At 38.9% G+C, this 20,832-nt stretch overlaps 1 protein-coding gene across 3 annotated transcripts in view; it reads left to right on the forward strand.

The window, feature by feature from the left end:
• DCDC1 (doublecortin domain containing 1) overlaps window positions 1-20,832 on the forward strand; it is a 420,018-nt gene that overhangs the window by 236,729 nt on the left and 162,457 nt on the right. For all 3 annotated transcript variants that reach the window (XM_073347762.2, XM_073347767.2, XM_073347768.1), the window contains exons 15-17: window positions 5,762-5,899; window positions 14,603-14,721; window positions 17,604-17,664. In XM_073347762.2, the coding sequence (XP_073203863.1) occupies window positions 5,762-5,899; window positions 14,603-14,721; window positions 17,604-17,664 (318 nt within the window). The remainder of the gene's footprint in view (window positions 1-5,761; window positions 5,900-14,602; window positions 14,722-17,603; window positions 17,665-20,832) is intronic.

Here is a 20,832-nt window from a genome sequence, read left to right on the forward strand (position 1 = left end):
TCTAGTATAAATTCTAAAAATCTTCAGATAATGGTAACTCAATAATATTACATATTAGCTGTTTTGAGGTTATTCTCTTTATTCTGTGATATGAAGTAGCACTATATTAATAATTCAAATTAATCTTTAAGCTATCATTCTCTGACACGCTACAATATTAAATTCCAATGCATTTGTACATCCACCAAGAGATTCTACTTTTTCTCAGAGTCAAGTAATTTTGAATTAAAAGAATCGGTCTTATAGCCCATTAAAGACAGCAGCAATGTGACTTTAGATAATGTTTTTTAAAAAATTGATGCTGACCAATCATCTACTTGGACATTCTCTATTGCAATGCCTGGAAAAAAATTCACATGGAGGAAGATAAAATAAGAGAACTTTTTCTCTTGCCACTTTTCCCTATAGTAGTTGCAGAAAGCACTGATGCCAGTGGCCTGTTTCTCCTCTCATTTGCACCAGTTACATACTAGTGTAGTTCTACTGATTTCATTGGAATTACTCTTGAATTACACTGATATAAGTGAGAGGAGAACCACATATTTATCAATCTCTTTCTCTTACTTGGTCATTAGTCATCTCTTGAAAGACAATTTTACAAAAGGAAAGAAAGTGATAAAGTAATATTTTCTTTAAGTTTAACACAGTCAGCTTGGACTCTGGTTAGAAAGCTGATGTAACTGGGCAGAGGAGAATCACCCTACTGCAGGGGATAACCTTCAGTGGCATAGAACTTCCCTGCTGTTGTCATTAGGGGTGTAGTTAGAGGAGAGGCAAGACTACAGAACTGAGAAATAGCAACAACGTCTCCTCTACCAAAAGGCCTCTAGAGGGCCAGCCCTCTCCAGGAAGCCAAAAAGGTGTGGCCAGAATGGTTAAACAATGCATGGATTCAGTACATCTTCTGAGCAGCCTCTACCAGTAAGGCTCCTATAATGCCCTGTCCATAGTTAAATCTGTTACCATTACTGCCGGCAGGAAACAGGGTTGAGGATAGCTAATATTCTCACCTGGCCTTCTCAGGGTGACTCCTCCACAAGGCCCAAGCTCTCAAAGAGATGTGTAATTTGCACCTCCTTACATTGCTTTCAGTCAATTAATTTGCCCTTGTAACTTCAGTGCTATCACTCCCTTAGAGAATTCCTCCTCAATATAAAAATGCATCATTCACAATGTGCTGAAATACCTAGTCAGCTCACTTAAATGCATATTTATAGTGCTGTGTAAATCAGTGGCTCTCAAAATTTCCAGACTACTATGTCCCTTTCAGGAATCTGATTTGTCGTGCATACCCCAAGTTTCACCTTACTTAAAAATTACTTGCTTACAAAATCAGACATAAAAGTACAAGTGTCACAGCACACTATTACTGAAAAATTGCTTACTTTCACATTTATACCATATAATTATAAAATAGATCAACTGAAATATAAATATTGTACTTACATTTCAGTGTATAGAATATAGAGCAGTATAAACAAACCATTGTCTTCATGAAATTTTAGTTTGTACTGACTTCACTAGTGGCTTTTATGTAGCCTGTTGTAAAACTAGGCAAATAACTAGATGAGTTGATGTAACCCCTGGAAGACCTCTGCATACCCTCAGGGGTATGTGTACCACTGGTTGAGAACCACTAGCTGTAAATAATAACAGTAAAGTAACAAGTCCCTTTTTACAGACCAAGTCTCAGCTAATGTTAGTAAATGAATATTTTCAGATGTTGTTCTCTCTGATAACTTGGCTTTGCTTGAACAATTTCCAATATTATTGTTTATGGCTACACCATATGCTTTATCCCTTCGCCTTTTTTCTGAAAGGAAAAATTTTAAAGTAATAATTTTATTGGCGAGTGGAATGGATGTATTGCTTGCTTCTATCTGTGGGCTTATGTTTAATAGTATGTGTCATAGAAACAAGGTACTGAGTGGTATGTGATAGTACAGCTTAGCGTATCACAGCACATGCTATTAATATAATTTTTCAAGGCAATTTCTAATGCTTTTTTGAGCACACTAACTCACTCAAGTCACATCTCTCCAGTTCACTGTCATGGGCTGCTAGTCTGAAGCAAAACTATCAAATATAATAAAGAAGGTGAAATCTCAAATAAGAAAGTTAATGGCCAGTGTTGCTTCTATGGGGTGCCATTGCCCCAAGCTCTGCAGGTTTTTAACATGATCTGAGGCTGGTGAGAGGAACATGCTGTTGCTTCTTTATCTAGTGTCACTTGGGTACTGTCCAGCTTTATTATCTCCTGATGAACAGCATGGTGTTAGTCCTGGGTGCCAGCCTGTGATGAATACAAAGGGCCAGTTCTTCCTCACTGCTGCACCACTAAACCAAATGTTAAAAGATTAAAACCTGTGGTAGTGATAACAAGAATATAGGGGCTTGCAGCAGGTGTTATACAAAGAGGCACACAGCATAATGATACTTGTGTCTAATTCCAACCCAACCAATCTTCCACCCAGTTGTGGTGAAACCTCTGATATCTGATAGCAATTTATAATAGTGAGGTTGAGTAAGAGTGCTGTCTTAAGCCTGGAACCTTTGGAGGAGGATTAGTAGAATATTCGTTGTCATTGTTCAATAACTGTGGGGATTCCCTTGTAAGATCTGCCTGCTGCTGGCTAACGGGTAATATGAAATCAAATATCTCTGTGCCAAATGTGTTTATGTTCTGCTTCTGCTGCTTTGCCAGCCTCAACAATATGCTCCACCCCATTTGCTTTCAGAAGGGAGTGGATTAGAAGTAAGTCAACAACACATTTTTCCCACATCACTATTCTTATCTAATATCTCATTTCAGGCTGGGATTCTTATTTCCCCCCCTTCTTTTTGGGTGCTTAGTTTGGGTTCTGAACATCCTTTCTGATTAGGCTTTTCTGTTCATTTGCAATTCAGAAGCCCCACCAACAGCAGCTGATGCATGTGGGCACAAGCTCGTGGCAGATAGTTTCATTACTACATCTCTATGGTTTAAAAATGGTTCTGCTGGAGACTCTGTACTTGAAATCAAAGAAGCAGTTTATTTCCAGTGAAACTTTAATCACCTCGCCAAGGGTCAATATCATCTGCAATAACTACATTGTCCTTATTTGAATTACTGTTGACCCATTGAATTTTATCCTAATAACAAGAGATGCTGATCATTGTATTTCAGACTTGTTAGAAGTGTATAGCACTTCCAATACAGAAATCCTAGGTTAAATCTCCATTATATTAATCTGTATTTCTTCATTAATGCTGTCTCGTTGTGGTTATACAAAATATTTGGGTCATAAATTTCATGGAAGCAGTCATTGAAAAGTGAGTGTTTTGACTTATACATCAGTAGTCCTTATATTACAGATGAAATACTGGTAATTTACGCACAGTCTCATTTAAAATAAGTATAATTCCATCCAGGTGGGATTCTGAGGGTGAACAATGAGTCTATTCATTTCCTTTCACTTCCTCTTAACAATAGGAAGCAGAACATTGTTTTTTGTTACTATAGCCTTGTCTTAGAAGCTTATAAAGATGTTGAATAATGTGGTTCATTCAAAAGCTTTTCTTTCCTCAAACATATTAACCAGGGTCATATTGCAAGTGTTAAGACATGATGGACCTCCAGTGTTTATTGGAAGCATGATGTGCCTCTACAGAGAGCATTCTTTGAGGACAAAGGGATCTTGTCAGTCACTGGGTATAGAGACTTCTAAGATTTCACTTCAAGTAATAGATTGTGCCCAATCGTATTCACTTATGTTCTGCTTCTGCTGCTTTGCCAGTGCAGCTTACAATTTATTCTGGCAAAGATATACATTTTTGATCTCCTAAAAGCGTACTAAGTGTATTTTATTTATATGGGATTTTTTTATATTGTCAAAAATATATATATAGTGAAAAATAACGGAAGATCTTATCACCTTTTTATCAGCAACTTCATTTCTTATAAATATTCAGGGCCAGATCTTCAGCTGCATTCGCTTCAGGGGAGTTATACTGATTTACACCATCTGAGGATCTGGTCCTCAGTTGTTAATCAGAATAAAAACCTATTTTGATGCTATCATGCTCCTTTCCTGTCAGGGTGAAGGGCCTGTTTTGATGGTCTTTCATCAAAGACTAATGGAACCTGTAAGGATTCAAAGGCTCTGAGGAAGAATGCTGTCTTGTGACGGACTGCTCTGCTGATCTGTGGGAGACATTATAATGATCTGTTATCCTTAACTATTTATACAGTGACTCCTAAACACCTGCTTCCTTGCATTCATCCTTGGAAATCACTAAGTGACCTACAGCTGCTGAAGTGGGAGGAATTCAGGGTGGGGACCTTGTGTTTGTATAGCACAATAGGCCTCAGATCCTCACTGGGGTTTCAGTGTCCTACTGTAGTATTAGTTATTATTGAATATTTATATGCATATAATATGTCCAGAGAGTTTCTATGTTTCCATTGGATACTCAAAATTCTGAGCAACAAAACTGTTTTGAGTTGGAAACAATTTACTAGACTGAGACTATTTGCGTTTCATCGCAGCGTCTGACACTGTGAAGTTTTTTCAAATTATTTTGCAGATAAGATTGTGGAGATCTGGACTGAGCTGTCTGTCTGTGTGGTAATAGAGTCAATTTTCAGGGGGAGCAATACAATTTTCTCTACCTCATTTGCAGCTGGTCATACTCACTTAAGTTCTGAAGGTGCTGGGGAATTGAATATAGTATGACCTGTATGTTACATGTCTCTTCAGGATGGCAAGAAAAGATTTAATGGGGCCAAGGAGCTGGCCCTTGTTTTTCTCATATACAGATTTATACCTCCATCATTCACTAATAATTTCTAGTGAAAACATCAAGTAGTGTTTGTGTTAGCTAGTGTATCCCAAACCTATTGAAGAGAAATCATAGGACATTCAAATTTTGTTGCAGAATGGTCTTATATCTGTAACTAATGGGACTTGTGTGTGTAAATCTTTGTGCCTTGATGGGATAAAACTCCATTAATAAAGTGAGAGCTTCTTTCAGATTATCATCTCCATATTCAAGTACTTAGAAAATTATTAGTTGATTGGCAGGGGCAATTCTCACTACTAGAATAGGAACATGTAACTTCAAAGTTATAATGATTAAATTACTATATACCAGATTTTTAAGTATTCTTATAGTTTTTATTTTAATTACATTAAAATTAGTTGTAATTGGGTAGTACAAAATTAAATACATTAGTTGATTCAATCTACAGCATAGCTAAAATAATGTATCTATTTCACTGTAACTGTTCTTCTAATGTGAGATTTTAACATACAGGTCACATAATCAATACTGTAGGACCATTTTCTGTCTGTCACTGTAGATGTACTGGAAGAAGTATGTTGCACTGCATTTAGACCCAGTGCAGGTTAGTTACCTGTCAGATCAAGGGGGAGACTAGGATGAAGGTCTGCTCTTAGGGGAATGCAACAGTGCTTGGTGTCTTGTTTGGGATTCATGGCCAAGACGCACTCAGCCCTTAAATTGATGAAACCATAATATGTTGTAATCCAATTTATTTATTATTAGCATCATACACAAATATTTCTTCATGTATACTTACATCTGTTGGCCAAATCATCTTACTCAGAACCTGTACAGTACAAAATACGATGTCTGCAGTAGAATGCTAAGATCGTATAGTACATTAGCAGGCATTTTGTAGTATTTGCTGAACTTTGCTAGTAGTATTAATTTAAAATACCAATTACAGTAATCCTTTTGTTTTTTTTAATATATTTAGGCTGATCCCCAGATAGTTTTTCATGTCTCTGTTGCCATGGATAAAATGAGGAAGGCACTTCCCAGAAGAAAGGACTATCGGGATCTAAGTGTCCCAACAACACTGTGGCCTCTGGCTAACATGTGGCTGATCACAAAGGTATTGTATTGATCAGATAGGATATCAATTTTAGTGGCAATAAATGAAATTCACTGGCATAAAAGGGAAGAATAATTATAAGAGGCATCACAATTAGGCTTTGCACTCTGCAGTGTTTTGGGCTACTTCAGGGGTCTCTATTTCATGGGCTAATAATGTCATTATGACAGCTTTTTCTTGATAACTTTGGTCAGACTCTATTATATTAAAGTTAGATTTTTTTAAAATTCAAAATATGAATTCTCCCCTTGGGGTGAATCTTGTCCCCACCTCCCCAAGCCTACTTGGGGTTCCGTTGCATTGGGGGTTTGGGAAAGAATAGAAAGCTGGGAATCTGCACAGGGGCACATATCTTCCATGTGACATGGAGCCTGGCTGTGCAGGGTCTCTTTATACCTTACAACAGGGAAGGCGGCCACTGGAGCTTTGGCTACATGGATAGTTTCATCACCCCCAGTTTAGATTATGGAATTAATTTTACATGGAGTCAAGGGTCAGTTCCTTATAGGAGCTATAACTCATGCAACACACAGGCAACCCATTTTTTTAAAAAAAGATAAAGGATGGTATTAATGTTTTCTGCTGTTCCTTTTTTCCTAGTGGATGAAATTAGAATCCTGATACTAATCTAGAGAGCACTTAATGGATCAAGTGCTGTTTTTTGTTTTTTTCAAAGACCACTTGTTCTTCCACAACCTACCAAAACAGCTGTGCTCAGCAGTTAAGATGCAGCTGGTGAAGTACAGAATAAGACTTCTAGGTGCCAGCAACAAAGCATGCTCACTGGTCAGAGCCCAGCTGTAAAACACTGTTTCGGAGGAGACTGGACTGAAAACAAGCTGATAGTATTTAGATCAAAATGCAGGGACTACCTTTCTGCTGAAACCTTTGCAAATAATGATATCTTTCTTGTGGCCACCATTTGATAGAGAAGACAAAAAGGATAGGCTGAAAGTAAGGATAAAAGGAAAGAGGTGGAGGGGGGAAGGGAGGCTCCAGATAAACCAATGCAAAATTTGGCCCTAATTTGCTGTGTGAAGTTGCTGTATTTTGGAGAAAGGAGACATACTGATACTAGCCATTATCTTCTGTGTTTTACTTTATGCTTTCAGTTCTGGATTAATATCAAGCAAAATATATTTGTTACATTATGTAATGCGTTGGAAAAGAAAGTAACCTTAAATCTTGTAAACTTCTTTCTTGTACTATACATTGGTGATGGAAATTGGACAAGCTATTAGCAGTTGCTATTATGGTAGTCTGGTATTTGTCTTAGCTAATGAAGACAACATTTTTAAACTTCATTCCTATCTTGTTGCTTCTCAGGAAGTGAATTATTACCAATGTATTTGAATAATCCATGTTATAGTACAAAAAACAACTACAGTAGAACTTCAGAGTTATGAACACCAGAGTTCTGAACTGACCAGTCAACCACACTCCTCATTTGGAGCCAGAAGTACACAGTCAGGCAGCAGAAGAGACACCCCCCGCCCCAAAAAAGCAGGCACAGTTCATAGAATATCAGGATTGGAAGGGACCTCAGGAGGTCATCTAGTCCAACCCCCTGCTCAAAGCAGGACCAATCCCCAACTAAATCATCCCAGTCAGGGCTTTGTCAAGCAGTTCAGTACTGTGTTAAACATAAACTACTAAAAAAAAGGGAAAACAGCATTTTTCTTCTGCGTAGTAAAGTTTCAAAGGTATATTATGTCAATGTTCAGTTGTAAACTTTTGAAAGAACAACCATAATGTTTTGTTCAGGTACGAATATTTCAGAGTAACGAACAACCTCCGTTCCCAAGATGTTCATAACACTGAGGTTGTACTGTAAATTAGTAAGTAAAATTAGAAAATAACACTGTGAACTTCTCATAGTTCACATAAAAGTACTAAAAAATCAGCGTATACAACATTGGACTCTATTTTTTTCTCATTGCATGGCAGATTTAGTCACACAACTCACATTAATTTTTAGGTTTCAGAGTAGCAGCCATGTTAGTCTGTATTCGCGAAAAGAAAAGGAGTACTTGTGGCACCTTAGAGACTAACAAATTTATTTGAGCATAAGCTTTTGTGAGCTACAGCATCCGATGAAGTGAGCTGTTAGTCTCTAAGGTGCCACAAGTACTCCTTTTATTAATTTTTAGGCTATTTCTACACTAGACACTATTGGCAGGAGCATATGGGGGTATGTGTAGGTACACAGCTCAGTGAAAAACCTGCGGCGTCCACACTGCAGTGTGTAGCTATGTGTGTTAGAGAAAGGCTCTGGCAGAGTGGAGACAGTGGAGAAGAGCTTCGGCAGCTGCCCACTGCTGGAGCATTTCACTGTAGCAAGGAAAGGCTATGGCAGGGAAAGACAGCGAGGAAAGTCTGAGCCTCTCCCTTGCCTTTCTGCACTGCCGGAATCTTTCCTTGTGGTGGGGAAGGGATTCAGCAGCAGAGGGCTGGCAGAGCCTTTCTTTGCTGCCTCCTCCCTTCCAGAGCCTTTCCTGCTGCGGGGTCTTTCCCTGCAGAGGGGAAAGGCTCCAGCAGCGGCATACTACATAGCTAAAATAGCAGTGTAGACAACGAGGCATGGCTTGGAGGAGTAGAGTGTGTGTAGGGTATGTACTCACATATATAACCACACCCTTCAAGCATGTTCTTTACTCACCTAAGCTGTGCCTCACTGGCTCCTTTAAGGTATGTCTACACTGCATGCTGCTTTTGGCGGCATGTAGAGTACATTTCCACATAGCCCTCTACAAGGTGTAAATAGTACTGTAGCTGGTGAAGAGAAGAAGGGGCTGTTAGTCTTGCTGCTGCGCCCCACTCCCCCCATAACCTTGAACCAGGTGGTTAGGACACTCATCTGGGATGTGCGAGACCCAGATTAGAATCCCCTCTCTGAAACAGACCTAAAACTGACTTTTTTCACTTCACCAGAAATTCTGAAACATTTCAACTTTGGTTTGAACTGAACACATTTTTATTTTTTAAATTTTTTTCAAAACTGCCACCAGACTGAAAAATCAATTATACCTCTGTTTTCTCAGCTACCAGCAGAGGGAGCATGCTAAGGACAAGAAGAGGCATGCCCAGAGTGATTGTGCTTTGGCTATACTTGGTTGATGGGCAGCTTTAGGGGTTTGTTGAGCCCTACACAAGAACAGGAACTAAATCATGGAAAACTGGACCCCGCTGTTTTCTCACTTTTGAATGTGTGTTCTCTCATCCTTGCTGAAAAACGCAGCATTAATATGGAGCCAAACTGTTTGCTAATCTTTGCAAAATTGAACTATAGGAGAGCTGAGAGCTTCCATTGCCCAATTGTATTTCAGCCAATACACTATTTCCAAACTTTAAAGAGTTTATAAATGCACTAAATTTTATGTATTTGTCATATTAAGAGTCATGCAGTTGCAGTTGTCCCAAAAATTACAGAATTATTTTAAAGAATAGAGACTAAAACCAAAATTTTATTGGCTAATATTATCAGTTTTGTAATGTGCTTGATTTGTACCATATTACATACCAGAAATTATTGCAGCCTTGCACAGATCCTATTCACATGCCAGAGGGCCTATTGTAGTTCTGAATTAGGGTCGCCAATTTTGTTTGGACGTATTCCTGGAGATTTCCTCTCATGATATAATCTTTAATGAAAGATCAATCTTTAATTCTGGGGACTCCAGGACAATCCTGGAGGGTTGGCAACCCTATTCTGAATACTGATTGCTTCCCTCAGATCATTTTGTTGTGGAACTTCACCTTCGGATGAATGTAACCAGTCACAGAATGCCAAACCAGCCCATTCGAGTTCAAGTCAAATGATCTGCAACAAGACAGCCATTGCACACTTGTCAAGCAGAAGCATATTGCTAACACTGTGGGAAATTGTACGCTACTTGTACTGTACTTATTTTCCTAAAAGGCGTAGCTGTAGTGTAAGTGGCACATCACTCAGGGGAAGGGGCACATCCATTTAACTGTTTCAGCCTGGAATAGCACCATATAAACAGGATTCTTTGGGTGTCTGTTTCTGAGAGGAGATCTGGAATGAGGTTAAAAGCAAATATCTCATTCTATAACAGTTTAAATTTTTATATGAGATATGTGCATATGTCTATATATCAGGGTGGCCAAACTTACTGACCCTCCGAGCCCATACAACAATCTTCAGAAGTTCAAGAGCCAGGACATGGCTACCATGGCTCAGGGCTTCATCCCCGTGGGTGTCTTGGGACTTCAGCCCCATGGGAAGCACCTGCCGGGGCTCAGGCCTTCAGCCCTGTGGGAGGCACCTCGCAGGGCTCAGGGCTTCAGCCCCATGGGACGCATCTGCTGGGGCTCAGGGCTTCCGCCCTGCAGGGAGGGGGGATCTCGGGGCTTCAGCCCACGTCTGCTGAAGCCCTAAGCCTTGGCAGGCACGCTCCACATGGGGCAGAAGAAGGGCTTAGCCCCACCACCCCATTGCAGGGCAGAAGCCCCAAGCTGCCCCCACCCCATATGGTAGGTAGAGAAAGGGGAGGCCACTTTAACTGTAAAAGAGGCGCATGCGACTCGCAAGCCGTGGTTTGGGCACCCCTGAGATAAATTCTATCGCTCATTTATCTATATCTACATCTAACTAATAAATATGGCTTGTGAGAAGTGATTCAGGTTTTATTTTTTATTGCTTCACTTAAAGTAGTAAAATTTCCTGATTCATCCATTTAACATTAAGCATCCAAGGCCCCACTTCTGCAATGAGCTCTATATCAACACATCCCTGTGCCCAATTGGGGTCCCATTGAAGTCAGTAGGACTTCATGTGAGGGCATGTCTCTGCTCATACAGAGCTCATGGCAAGGTAGAAGTCCAAATATGTAATTATTGTTCACACTTTCCCCAGTGGACTTTGGAACAATGATCCAAAGCAAGTTGGAGACATATGGAAGTAAGAGAGATTGCTCTTTAAGAAACAATTCGGATAATTAATTGACAGGCTTTTGAAATTATCTTAGCTGATTTTTTTCCCTTTGTTTTTATGTGGTATGAAAGAAACAAGTGCTGAAGTCCTCTGATTTTTTTTTCATTGGGCAGGATAAAATGAACACATTTGAATAGACTCTTTGTTACTTTATGAGCGTTTTTTCATAAATTCACTCATAAATGCAATATCTTACATTTATGATATCATACCTAGATATGTGACATGCAATAAAGTGTCTCAGCCCATTATTTAACTATCTGATCTGCTTTGTAATATTTGATGTCAGCGTCTGGTTGTTTTGCATTATAAGAGTACTAATTTGGGGGAGTTTGTGTGATTTAAATGCTTTCTTTGCCCTCCTGCAAGTCAGAAATGTGTCTTGTTTGTCTCTCCTAATTTTGCAAGTCTTGGATCCATAATGTTGACTAAACCCTTTTGGTATTCTCCTTCTCTCATAACTGTTTTATTGAGCTATATGGTATTCTCTTTCTCTCATAACTGTTTTATTGAGCTATAAAAAGCAAAATCTATACATGCAGCATGTAACTCCCAAAGATACTTGAACCCCAAAGGTTCAGAGGTTTAATGAAGATATTCATGGAAATGTTTGAATCCTTTTTTGAATCTGACCCAAATTCCTTCTGTCTGGAAATCTCAAGAAACAGCCTTTTTTTGTGAGATGTCTAGTGTTTCCTGGCTTGTCAGAAGTACTGCCATTTCAGCTTGTTGCCCTAGATGACACCACAAAATGCAGTGGCCTGTGAAATTCCAAATAAACTAAGTTACCCAAACTTTATCAAACCTTGCAACACACTTCAGTTTAAGTTTTGGATGAACATTTACCTCTGTGCTCAATTTAGCTGAACCATCCACAGTGACTTCTTGTTATGACATTTTATGATGTGGGTGTAAAGGTTAATTATTGTGCATCTACCTATGACTATTATGGATCAGACAAATCACTAAAACATTTAGTTTGTTTTAAAAAAACTTCTTTGTACAGCAAGTGCCATTGAAAAGTAAATATTTATCAATAGTTATTAACCTATAGAATCTATTATCCTGCAGTTATGTTATGTCCTGTGTGACGGGTTTGGTCACAGAAACTCCCTCCAGACTGTCACTAGATGTGCTGGGATACCACTGAGAACAACCCCCCCTGCCAGAGATGGCTTCCATCCCCTCCCATCTTGCTGAGCTAGACACACCAGTCGGCTGCAGCACAGACCAAGAGGTTGAGCCACGCCCCCTGCAGTTCACAGAAACTAAGATTCACTTAGCCCAGGGGCTTCTCAGTTAACAGAGACTTTCCCAGCACCCAGTATTCAGTCTTTCTGGAAGCCTAAACCCCAAATGAATCTGTTTTACTCTGTATAAAGCTTGTACAGGGTAAACTCATAAATTGTTCGCCCTCTATAACACTGATAGAAAGGTATGCACAGCTACTTGCTCCCCCAGGTATTAATTACTAACTCTGGGTTAATTAATAAAAAAAAATTGATTTTATTAAGTATAAAAAGTAGGATTTAAGTGGTTTCAAGTAATAACAGACAGAACAAAGTAAGTTACCAAGCAAAATAAAACAAAACACTCAAGTCTAAGCCTAATACAGTAGGAAACTTAACACAGATAAATCTCACCTTCAGAGATGTTCCAGTAAGCTTCTTTCACAGACTAGACTCTTTCCTAGTCTGGGCCCAATCCTTTTCAGACCAATGTTGTGGTTTATGGCCTGGGTCCAGCAATCACTCACACCCCCCGTAGTTACAGTCCTTTGTTCCAGTTTCTTTCAGGCATCTCTTTGGGGTGGAGAGGCCATCTCTGTAGCCAGCTGAAGACAAAATGGAGAGGTTCCAGGGCCTTTTATATTCTCTGTCTTGTGGGGGGAAACCCCTTTGTTCTTCTGTGAAAAATCACAGCATCAAGATGGAGTTTGTAGCCACCTGGGCAAGTCACATGTCCATGAATGATTCAGCTTTTTGCAGGCCAATGCCATTGTTTACATGTTAGTTTGAACATTCCCACGAAAGTTCAGATGTGGATTGGCATCTCCCAAAGTCCATTTTCAGTTAAGTGTTTCTTGATTGGGCATTTACTCAGAATAGTACTTTCTCAAGAAGCTGACCAAATGCTTCACTGATGCTACTTAGAATCAAACACATTGAGATACAAGAACATAGCCAATATTCATAACTTCAAATACAAAAATGATACACACATACAGACAGCATAATCATAACTAGCAAATCACAACCTTTCCATAGACACCCTACTTAACCTCCTCTGTACAAGATTTGGTGCAACTGTAGGACCTTGGTTGCAACAATGATCTATATACAGTCACAGTTCATGTCAATAATATCACATCCTCTATACAGGGAAATACTGCAGTTTCTCAGGTACCATGATGCAATAACCATTCAGAGATGCTGGTATGGCAACCATTAGCTTTAAGTACTCTCTTAGCCTGTAGCATCCCAGGAGTCACTGAAATATTTAAGGTAAATAATACCTATTTTTTTAATATTTATGTACCCTAGACATAAAAAAGTCAGCTTTTCAAAATTCTATTTGCCTGCTAATCTGGAGTGCATAACTCCCACCCCCACGACCCCCATCATCATCACCAACATAATCCTGGTAAAGGGTGGGTGAGTAGATTTTGAAGCCGACTGGATAAATTTTCATGACAGTTTTCCAAGACTGATAAAAATTATGTCGGGTGATGATTTACACTTTAAACTGTCCTTATAAACTAACATTTTCTTAGTGATAGGTGTGTACCAATAATGGAGAGGAATTATTTATGGTTGTACAAGAGGATATAATGAGAAATAATTGAATGAAAATCAATGAATGTCAGGATAAAATCTTGACTGTGATATCCATGAGGCTGTGGAATAGGCACCCAAAAGAAGTCGTGAGACATGCTCCCCCCATGACCATCATTGTTTAGAGCTTTTTAAGGAACACTGGACAAAGTGTTAGCAAATATTCTTTGGGGGGTCAATCCTGCTTTGGCAGGGTGCTAAGCTACTTCATTAAGTAAGTTTTTTCCTATTTTCTATTCTATCTCCCTTGTCCTATTTTTCACAATTGATAATATATTAAAATATTGCAAACAAAATGTTTGGGAAAATCTTGTTAAAATACCTGTTATCATTTTAAATGCTATTTAAAGAAATGTCATAAACTATTGTTATATGTTTCCCTTCTAACAAAGCTTTCAGTCATCTGCTTTGGGAGTAAGTTTGGACATTAGAACAACAACAAAAACAGTTCAAACTAGTCTTTAAAAATGTTTAACCAGCACTGTTTCAGACTTGGAGTAAAACTTTAAATTGACTCAAAGACTATAGATTTGTTGCAATCTTTGCAGTTCACTGAACTTTTTTTCTGTGCATACATATTTCAAGTAAACTCTGTACTTATAAGGATAGCAAGTGACACGTTATGGACCCTAAATCGTTGCACTGTGAAATATGCACAGAAAAAGGACAAATGAAGATATCAAGGGTCTGTTCTATTTTGCACTGAACTGTAAAATGCCACCCTTGTTGTACAGAAGATCACTGGTTTTGAGCAGGGCTCATTGACTGCTAAGTTGTGGGTAGTGTTTCACTTTCTGCAACTGTTAATATCCTGGGTTATCCAGGCATAATGACCTCTCCATTTGTGACACATTGTTGAATTTTCTGGTTCTTTTAACTTATTCAAACCCTTTTTTCTCCACTCATTGGAAGGCTGGAATGATTCTGAGTCGCGCTATGGTACAGAGCTGCCTAGCTATTGGTCATCCAATTAGAGTTGAGACGGATGATGGCACATCTCTGGAAGGATATAAGTTAACAGTACAGAAAAGGTAGTGATAATATGTTGCTTGTGCCATATGTAGAATTATATGGGTAATTTGAATGTTATTGGGAAATGCTGCTGTACTGTTTTATTTCAATGTTCCCGAATCATATATGTCGTTCAATGTATTATTATAGCTGACCTTTCATCTTCAAATTCCTACTGGAAACAGAATTTCAATTATAACTGGTCATCTAATTATTAGTCATATCTATCTCTCTTTTAAAGATTTTAAATAATCATAAAGGTGTGGACAGTTTAAGAATGTAGCTTATTTGAAATATAGAAGCTAAAAATGGAGTTGAAGCTACAATATAGTGTTTGCTTTTCCCAGTCTGAATGTGCTCTGATTTCTGCTAATCCTACAGTTTTATTGGGGCAGATCCTGTAGTCAGTGGAGCTATGACAATTTACACCAGCTGAGTTCTGTTAGTTGAGCATTGGAATATTGTCCTTCTCCCCTTCTCCTTCCCCACCAAACACAAAAAAGTAAAGTTACTTGTTGTGTTATATGCTAACAGTAACTCTTTCTTATCTTGGCCATCACCATCAGACTTTCTTTTCTTCAGGATCACATAATCTACATGATTTTTCACTTTGTCCCTTATAACTATAAACCTGATTCAAAGTTCTTTGAAATCAATGGAAAAACATACAACAATGGAAGATATCGAATTTTGCTATCTGAAATGGAAACTCCACAACATGAAGAAAAAGGAAGCAAAACTTAACAGTGACATCTACTTCCTTAGCAAATGCAGGAAACAAAACATCATCCCAGAGGTCTCGCTATCTATAACCCTCTGACCACTAAATGCAACTCCAAATATGCTGAACAGCTCTGCAGACGGATGTCAGAAACATACTATCATGAAAAAACATTCAGTTTAGACTGAATATGTAAGGTTGGGATCACTTAGAGCAGTATAAGCAAAAGGGAAAACTACTTGCAACAGGATTTGTATTTTTATTTTTTTGCTATTCATTACAAACTCTCCCAGGGACTTGTTTGCAATTTTTTTTGCTTAAAAATGAACTCCTTTCTAAGATATAAAATGCATGTGCCATTCCAGTGTTCTTACTACTAGATAATCCATGGTGGAAGCCACAAGAATGGTTTTGTCAGGTATAGATTCAAATTCTCATTCAAGAACTCCATAGTATGCACAGTAGTGTACACAACTTATGTTTTGGTGTTGGGCATTCACAACAAAAGCTTCTTTGCTTTATCCTCTTTTGACCTCCAGTTTCTGTGTGTTCTTCATTTTACATACCAGATGTTTTACAAGCTGTATATTAGCATTATTAATTACATGCTCAGGCCTGGTTTAAAGAACTCATTGTACCCACAGACTTCCACATTGGAAAATATCAACAGGTACATACAAATGACAAAGGAACCACCTCAGTAACATGGTACAGTTCTAAAAATTCTTACTGAAGAAGTAGCCCTGATTTATATGAGTATTCCCATTGAAGTCTATTTGTGTGCATAAGGACTACATGTGATTTAGCAAGCTGGCCTCAATTCTGAAAATTAAATATTATGAAATATGGAATCTGACTTAGGTACACTGGGTAACATTCACATTTATTAACAAATAAACATTTCCAATATTGTTTTAGCAAGCCTACCCTAGAAAGAAAGATCAAGGCAAATTTTTTAGTAGATTATATCTGTTAACCTGCTCAGCATGGGAGATCTTTTATTAATATTGTATATTCCCAATGGCATAGTTCTCAGGGTCACTATTCCTTTTATGCCTATACTTCCCAGCAAAGGAACAATTGCATAGGATAGGGTGCATGTTTTACTAGATCATTGGGCACATTGATTTTTATATTCATGGATATGTAGATCAAATTGAAATAACCTTAAAGGGGGCTGATGTGATGCCCCAGGAGATTTACGGATGTCAAGTTTCCTAGTAACTTTGAGTATGTTTCTACTCTGGGTGCACTCCCTGCAGAAAAATAGCACAGGGTGTCATTGAGATCTGTCACTCGCTGACACTTAGGGGAAAAAACTCCTCTACCTACACTAGGTCATTCCCAAGACATGTCCCATATGAATAAGATTGTGCACTGAACCTAGTTTTGATTTATTTACATTTAAAGTAAATGTTACACAAGTCAGACACACATGATCTTTTGCCTGCTGATATATCCTTAAGCAAATGTCCGTGTATTGGAATGCTAAGATGTCTTTTTTTTCTTCTATAGGACACTACCTCAGAAATGAATTTTTGTAAACACCCTGAAACTAAAGGGCAGGAGTAACCTCTATTTAAAGATCTGATAAAATTGCACTGATTTAAGGAACTTCTTGTTTTGAAGTGTTTATATTGTTTAATATTGAAATATCGTTAACTGATTTAAAAATCATAAGATAATATTAAGATTGAGAAAGATGTGAAATCTAGGAAACTAAACCTTAAGGTCCATCCTCCTTCTTCAGCTTGTGCTATTGTGAAGCCCTTTGCCCCAGAAATAAGGCATCATGAGTTAAAATCCCGGTGTCAAGTTAGAATTTGGGATTTCTCAGTTAGTATCATAACTTGAACACGAAGAATTTTTTAAAATCTGATTCCTTATATGGTGTGGTCAAAAGAAATACTGATGGATTATCTAAAACACAATAAGAAAACAGAAAAGGAAATAGGTTTTCAGTATCACTGGCATGTTTAATTTCTTCTTTTCAGAATAGCTTTTTGGTTTTTTAAAATATGTATCATGACTCCTCAGGCAAAAGTGAAAAATGCATCTTTTATTTGGGAAATCTCACTCTGGAAACTAAAAGTGTACATGCCAGTTGTGTGTTAATTTGTTTTTTATTATTTAGTAAGAACTAAGCAGGTTTAACTCTTTGATTATACCTTTCCATTACAGGGACAAAAGCAGCATCTATCAACACTGGGGTTTTGGAAATGATGGTTCTATCTATTGTAAGGTACGTGCTTCGTAAGTATGTTTGAAGGAAGCTGGGGGTGGGGGGGTTAATTTGTTTACTCTCCTTTTCATACTTTCACATGAAACCTATTAATCTAGGAAAGTTATGTGCATGTGGTGAGGAAAGCACCATCCTGCATTAATAATTTCAATATTTTTTGTTTTAAGTTGTCTCCATGTTAACATTAGAACATTCTATAAAAATATTTTTTCAGTTATTGGTGTCTCTTTTAAATTTGCTTTTATCCTTTGATTTTTAATGCTTTCCTTTATCATTATTTTACACACATCTATTATGATTTATAACTAGTTTTATATAAATAAAAATGCAACATTATTCTTAATTTGATTGATATGAGAGAATTCACTGGCCAGAAATCAGTATTTGTAAGGAAGGCTAAAGCTAAAAGCAATATAAGGTGCTACTGCCATCTGAAATGAGAGGCATGCTTCGTTGCTTTTATATTCATTTGTTAAGAGAGGCTTAAACACATATGGGGCTGGAACTTGAGCCCCTTAAGCCCAAGTCTTGCTATGCCACTGACTAACAGAGTTTTTAATGTAAACATTCAAAGAGCTTTAAATTTAGTGATTTTGTACATGGAACAAAACATAGAGACAGCTTCAGCAAACAATGGGATATTCTTTTGTTAAAAAGAGGTGTAGGAAGGCCTCTCCACATTTTGATTGGGAAAGAAGGGAATGCCTATTTATGGTATTTGTGTATTGTGGGGAATATTTAAAGGACAGTTCTCAAGTTAAGTGATTGTGAGGCAATTGTTTTAGTCAAACTCTGAGTCAACGACCACACAGCACCTTTAAACAGTGCGGGTGGGAGTCGGGGCATTGTTTGGCTTGCCAGGGAAGAGAGAATAGTACTTTACAGCCAGGAGTGGGAATGAGGCTCAGAAGCTGCTACAAAAGGGGGCGTGGGTCAGTGTGGTGATGCTGACGCTGAGTCTCCTCCCCAGGGACCAGAAGGGCGGGGGAGGTCAAACGAGGCAAGGCCAGCTGGAGAAGCCCCTTTTTCGAGGACCAGGCAGAGCAGCACCCACCTTACCTCCCCTTGAGGCAGCAAAATGCCAGGTTTGCTCAGGACCTGCTGTGGCTGTTGTGCTAGCTGCTCCTTTCTAGGGGGCTGGGAAGGAATTTTCCCCTCACCACCAGATTGGTCAAGGTGGAGAGGGGTGGGGTTTTTGTTTCTTTTTGCTTTCCCCACAGCAGGTTCAGGGAGGGCTTTGTAATGGTGAGTAGGGAAGGGAGTTAGGCTATGATGTCACAACTCATTAGTGTGGGGGCGGCTGCCCAGTGCAGGGACTCCATAGGGAAGGGCTGCAACGACTGGATAAATGGCTTGGTAAAGGTCTTAAAACACCTTAAAAGAAGTGGTTGTTAAAAGAGCGGAATGGAAGTCGGGGAGGGGGGGAGGAGGTATTCAGGTATCCTATGACCGGCACAGCAGGGAGCCAACCCCCTTTCTTATAGCCCACCGTAACCCTTATTCAAGGGGGAAATAATAAGGTCTCAGCAAAGGGACTCACCTTGCCTCAGCCTCCCTGCATCAATCGGTGTCTCCTCTGAGAGACCTCTTTCCTGCCTGCATTCCAAGACTCTCCCTGGGGAGGGCAAGAGTTGGCCAAGCAGGGAAAGTCTGACTTTTGTTTCTGAATTTGCAGATGTGCCATTGAGCTGTGGAAGGCCTTGGGTGAAGGTCTCAGCAACAGGTTGGCCGGGGACCCTGGGTGGAAAAAGAGGGGGCTAGCAGAAGCGCCCAGGTAGTTAGTGAATGATCATGGAGTTACCTGCACTGTCCACTTTTATCTGCTGGGTAGTCCCAGACACCTAATAATAAAGTTGTTACCTGATTAAAACCATATCAGGTGTCTCCTGTCCCTCTTTCGATATAGCCAGACAAAGCCCACTTCTTAAAAAATAAAATCAACCAACAAACTAAAACCTGAAGATGATGACATTAAAAATACCAACCCACTTACACTCGTGATTGTCCTTTTTGTAAATACAATGGGCTGCTGGCTGTTGTGCTTACTCTCTAACAGGTAAAGGAAACACCACTCTTCAAATACATTACTGGTGGAATAGGAATATATTTCTCTGAGTATATTTGCTGTCAAGAAGTTCCTTTTTAGTGACCGCAGTCACATCAAGTCTCTGAATGACAGTGTTAATGTGGGCAACATGAGTGCAATGGCCTTCAGTGCATAGTGTTGACAAAGAGACTCTTTATTTTGTATGGGTGAAGATGAATGTCCTCACACTGCAGCTTAAATGAATGAATTCTGATATATTTTAGGTCAATTCATATGTGTGGGCATTAGGGATTCATGGACAGTAGTATTTGGCTAACATTCACTGTCTTCTCCCCTCCTTGCCCTTCCAACTCAAATAATGGGCTGTATACCACTAGTGGCTTAGGTGGGGTGATGTCCAGTGCCTTTTGCAAAGATTAATTGAACTGTACTTTACCAGGACCTAAAAAGTTTCAGTGGCTCTTGAATGTGCCGTGAATCTTCTGAAAATATGCACTGAAATGTTAGGAAAATGTACAGTGTTAAAATCTGCCAACTTACAGAAAATAATAGAATACTCAGTCCACCAGGAAATCAATAGCAGGCCTGTCACTAGCATTGTCTGCCTGGGACCAGCCTTCCATTTTCCTCCCACTCATATGGACATTCCATCGGAATGATTAGATACTACTGTTCACACAACCCTGATCGACTGACAGAATGGAGAGACAGTAGAAGGGTTCTCTCTTTCTTTACCTGCTGAGTACAGCACTTCATCCTTTTTCATTATGCATAGTGATTTTTCATCTGCTGGCTTTTTAAAACCCTTTGTGTACTCTCTATATAATATTGACTTCCAAAATTTCTACTACTTAACTGCTGACAACAGAACATTTCTGTTCAATTCTGGCCTGTGCTTGACTCACTGAGAAGTGGGTGCTAACAATTAGTAGTTCTAATCCCCAAATGGTGTATTTTTCTATATATTTCCTAGCACATTCACTTTATCTGCAGTGTCATGTTTTAAGTTGCAGCATGTGTCAGCCAACAAGAACTGACACAGTAAAATGGCATAATACAATGTAATGGCATGTGACACATTCATATTGAAAGGGAAACCACTTTCTTTGGAATTAATATCT

Source organism: Lepidochelys kempii, chromosome 6, assembly GCF_965140285.1.
Source record: "Lepidochelys kempii isolate rLepKem1 chromosome 6, rLepKem1.hap1, whole genome shotgun sequence".
In the NCBI taxonomy this organism is placed as follows: Eukaryota; Metazoa; Chordata; order Testudines; family Cheloniidae; genus Lepidochelys; species Lepidochelys kempii.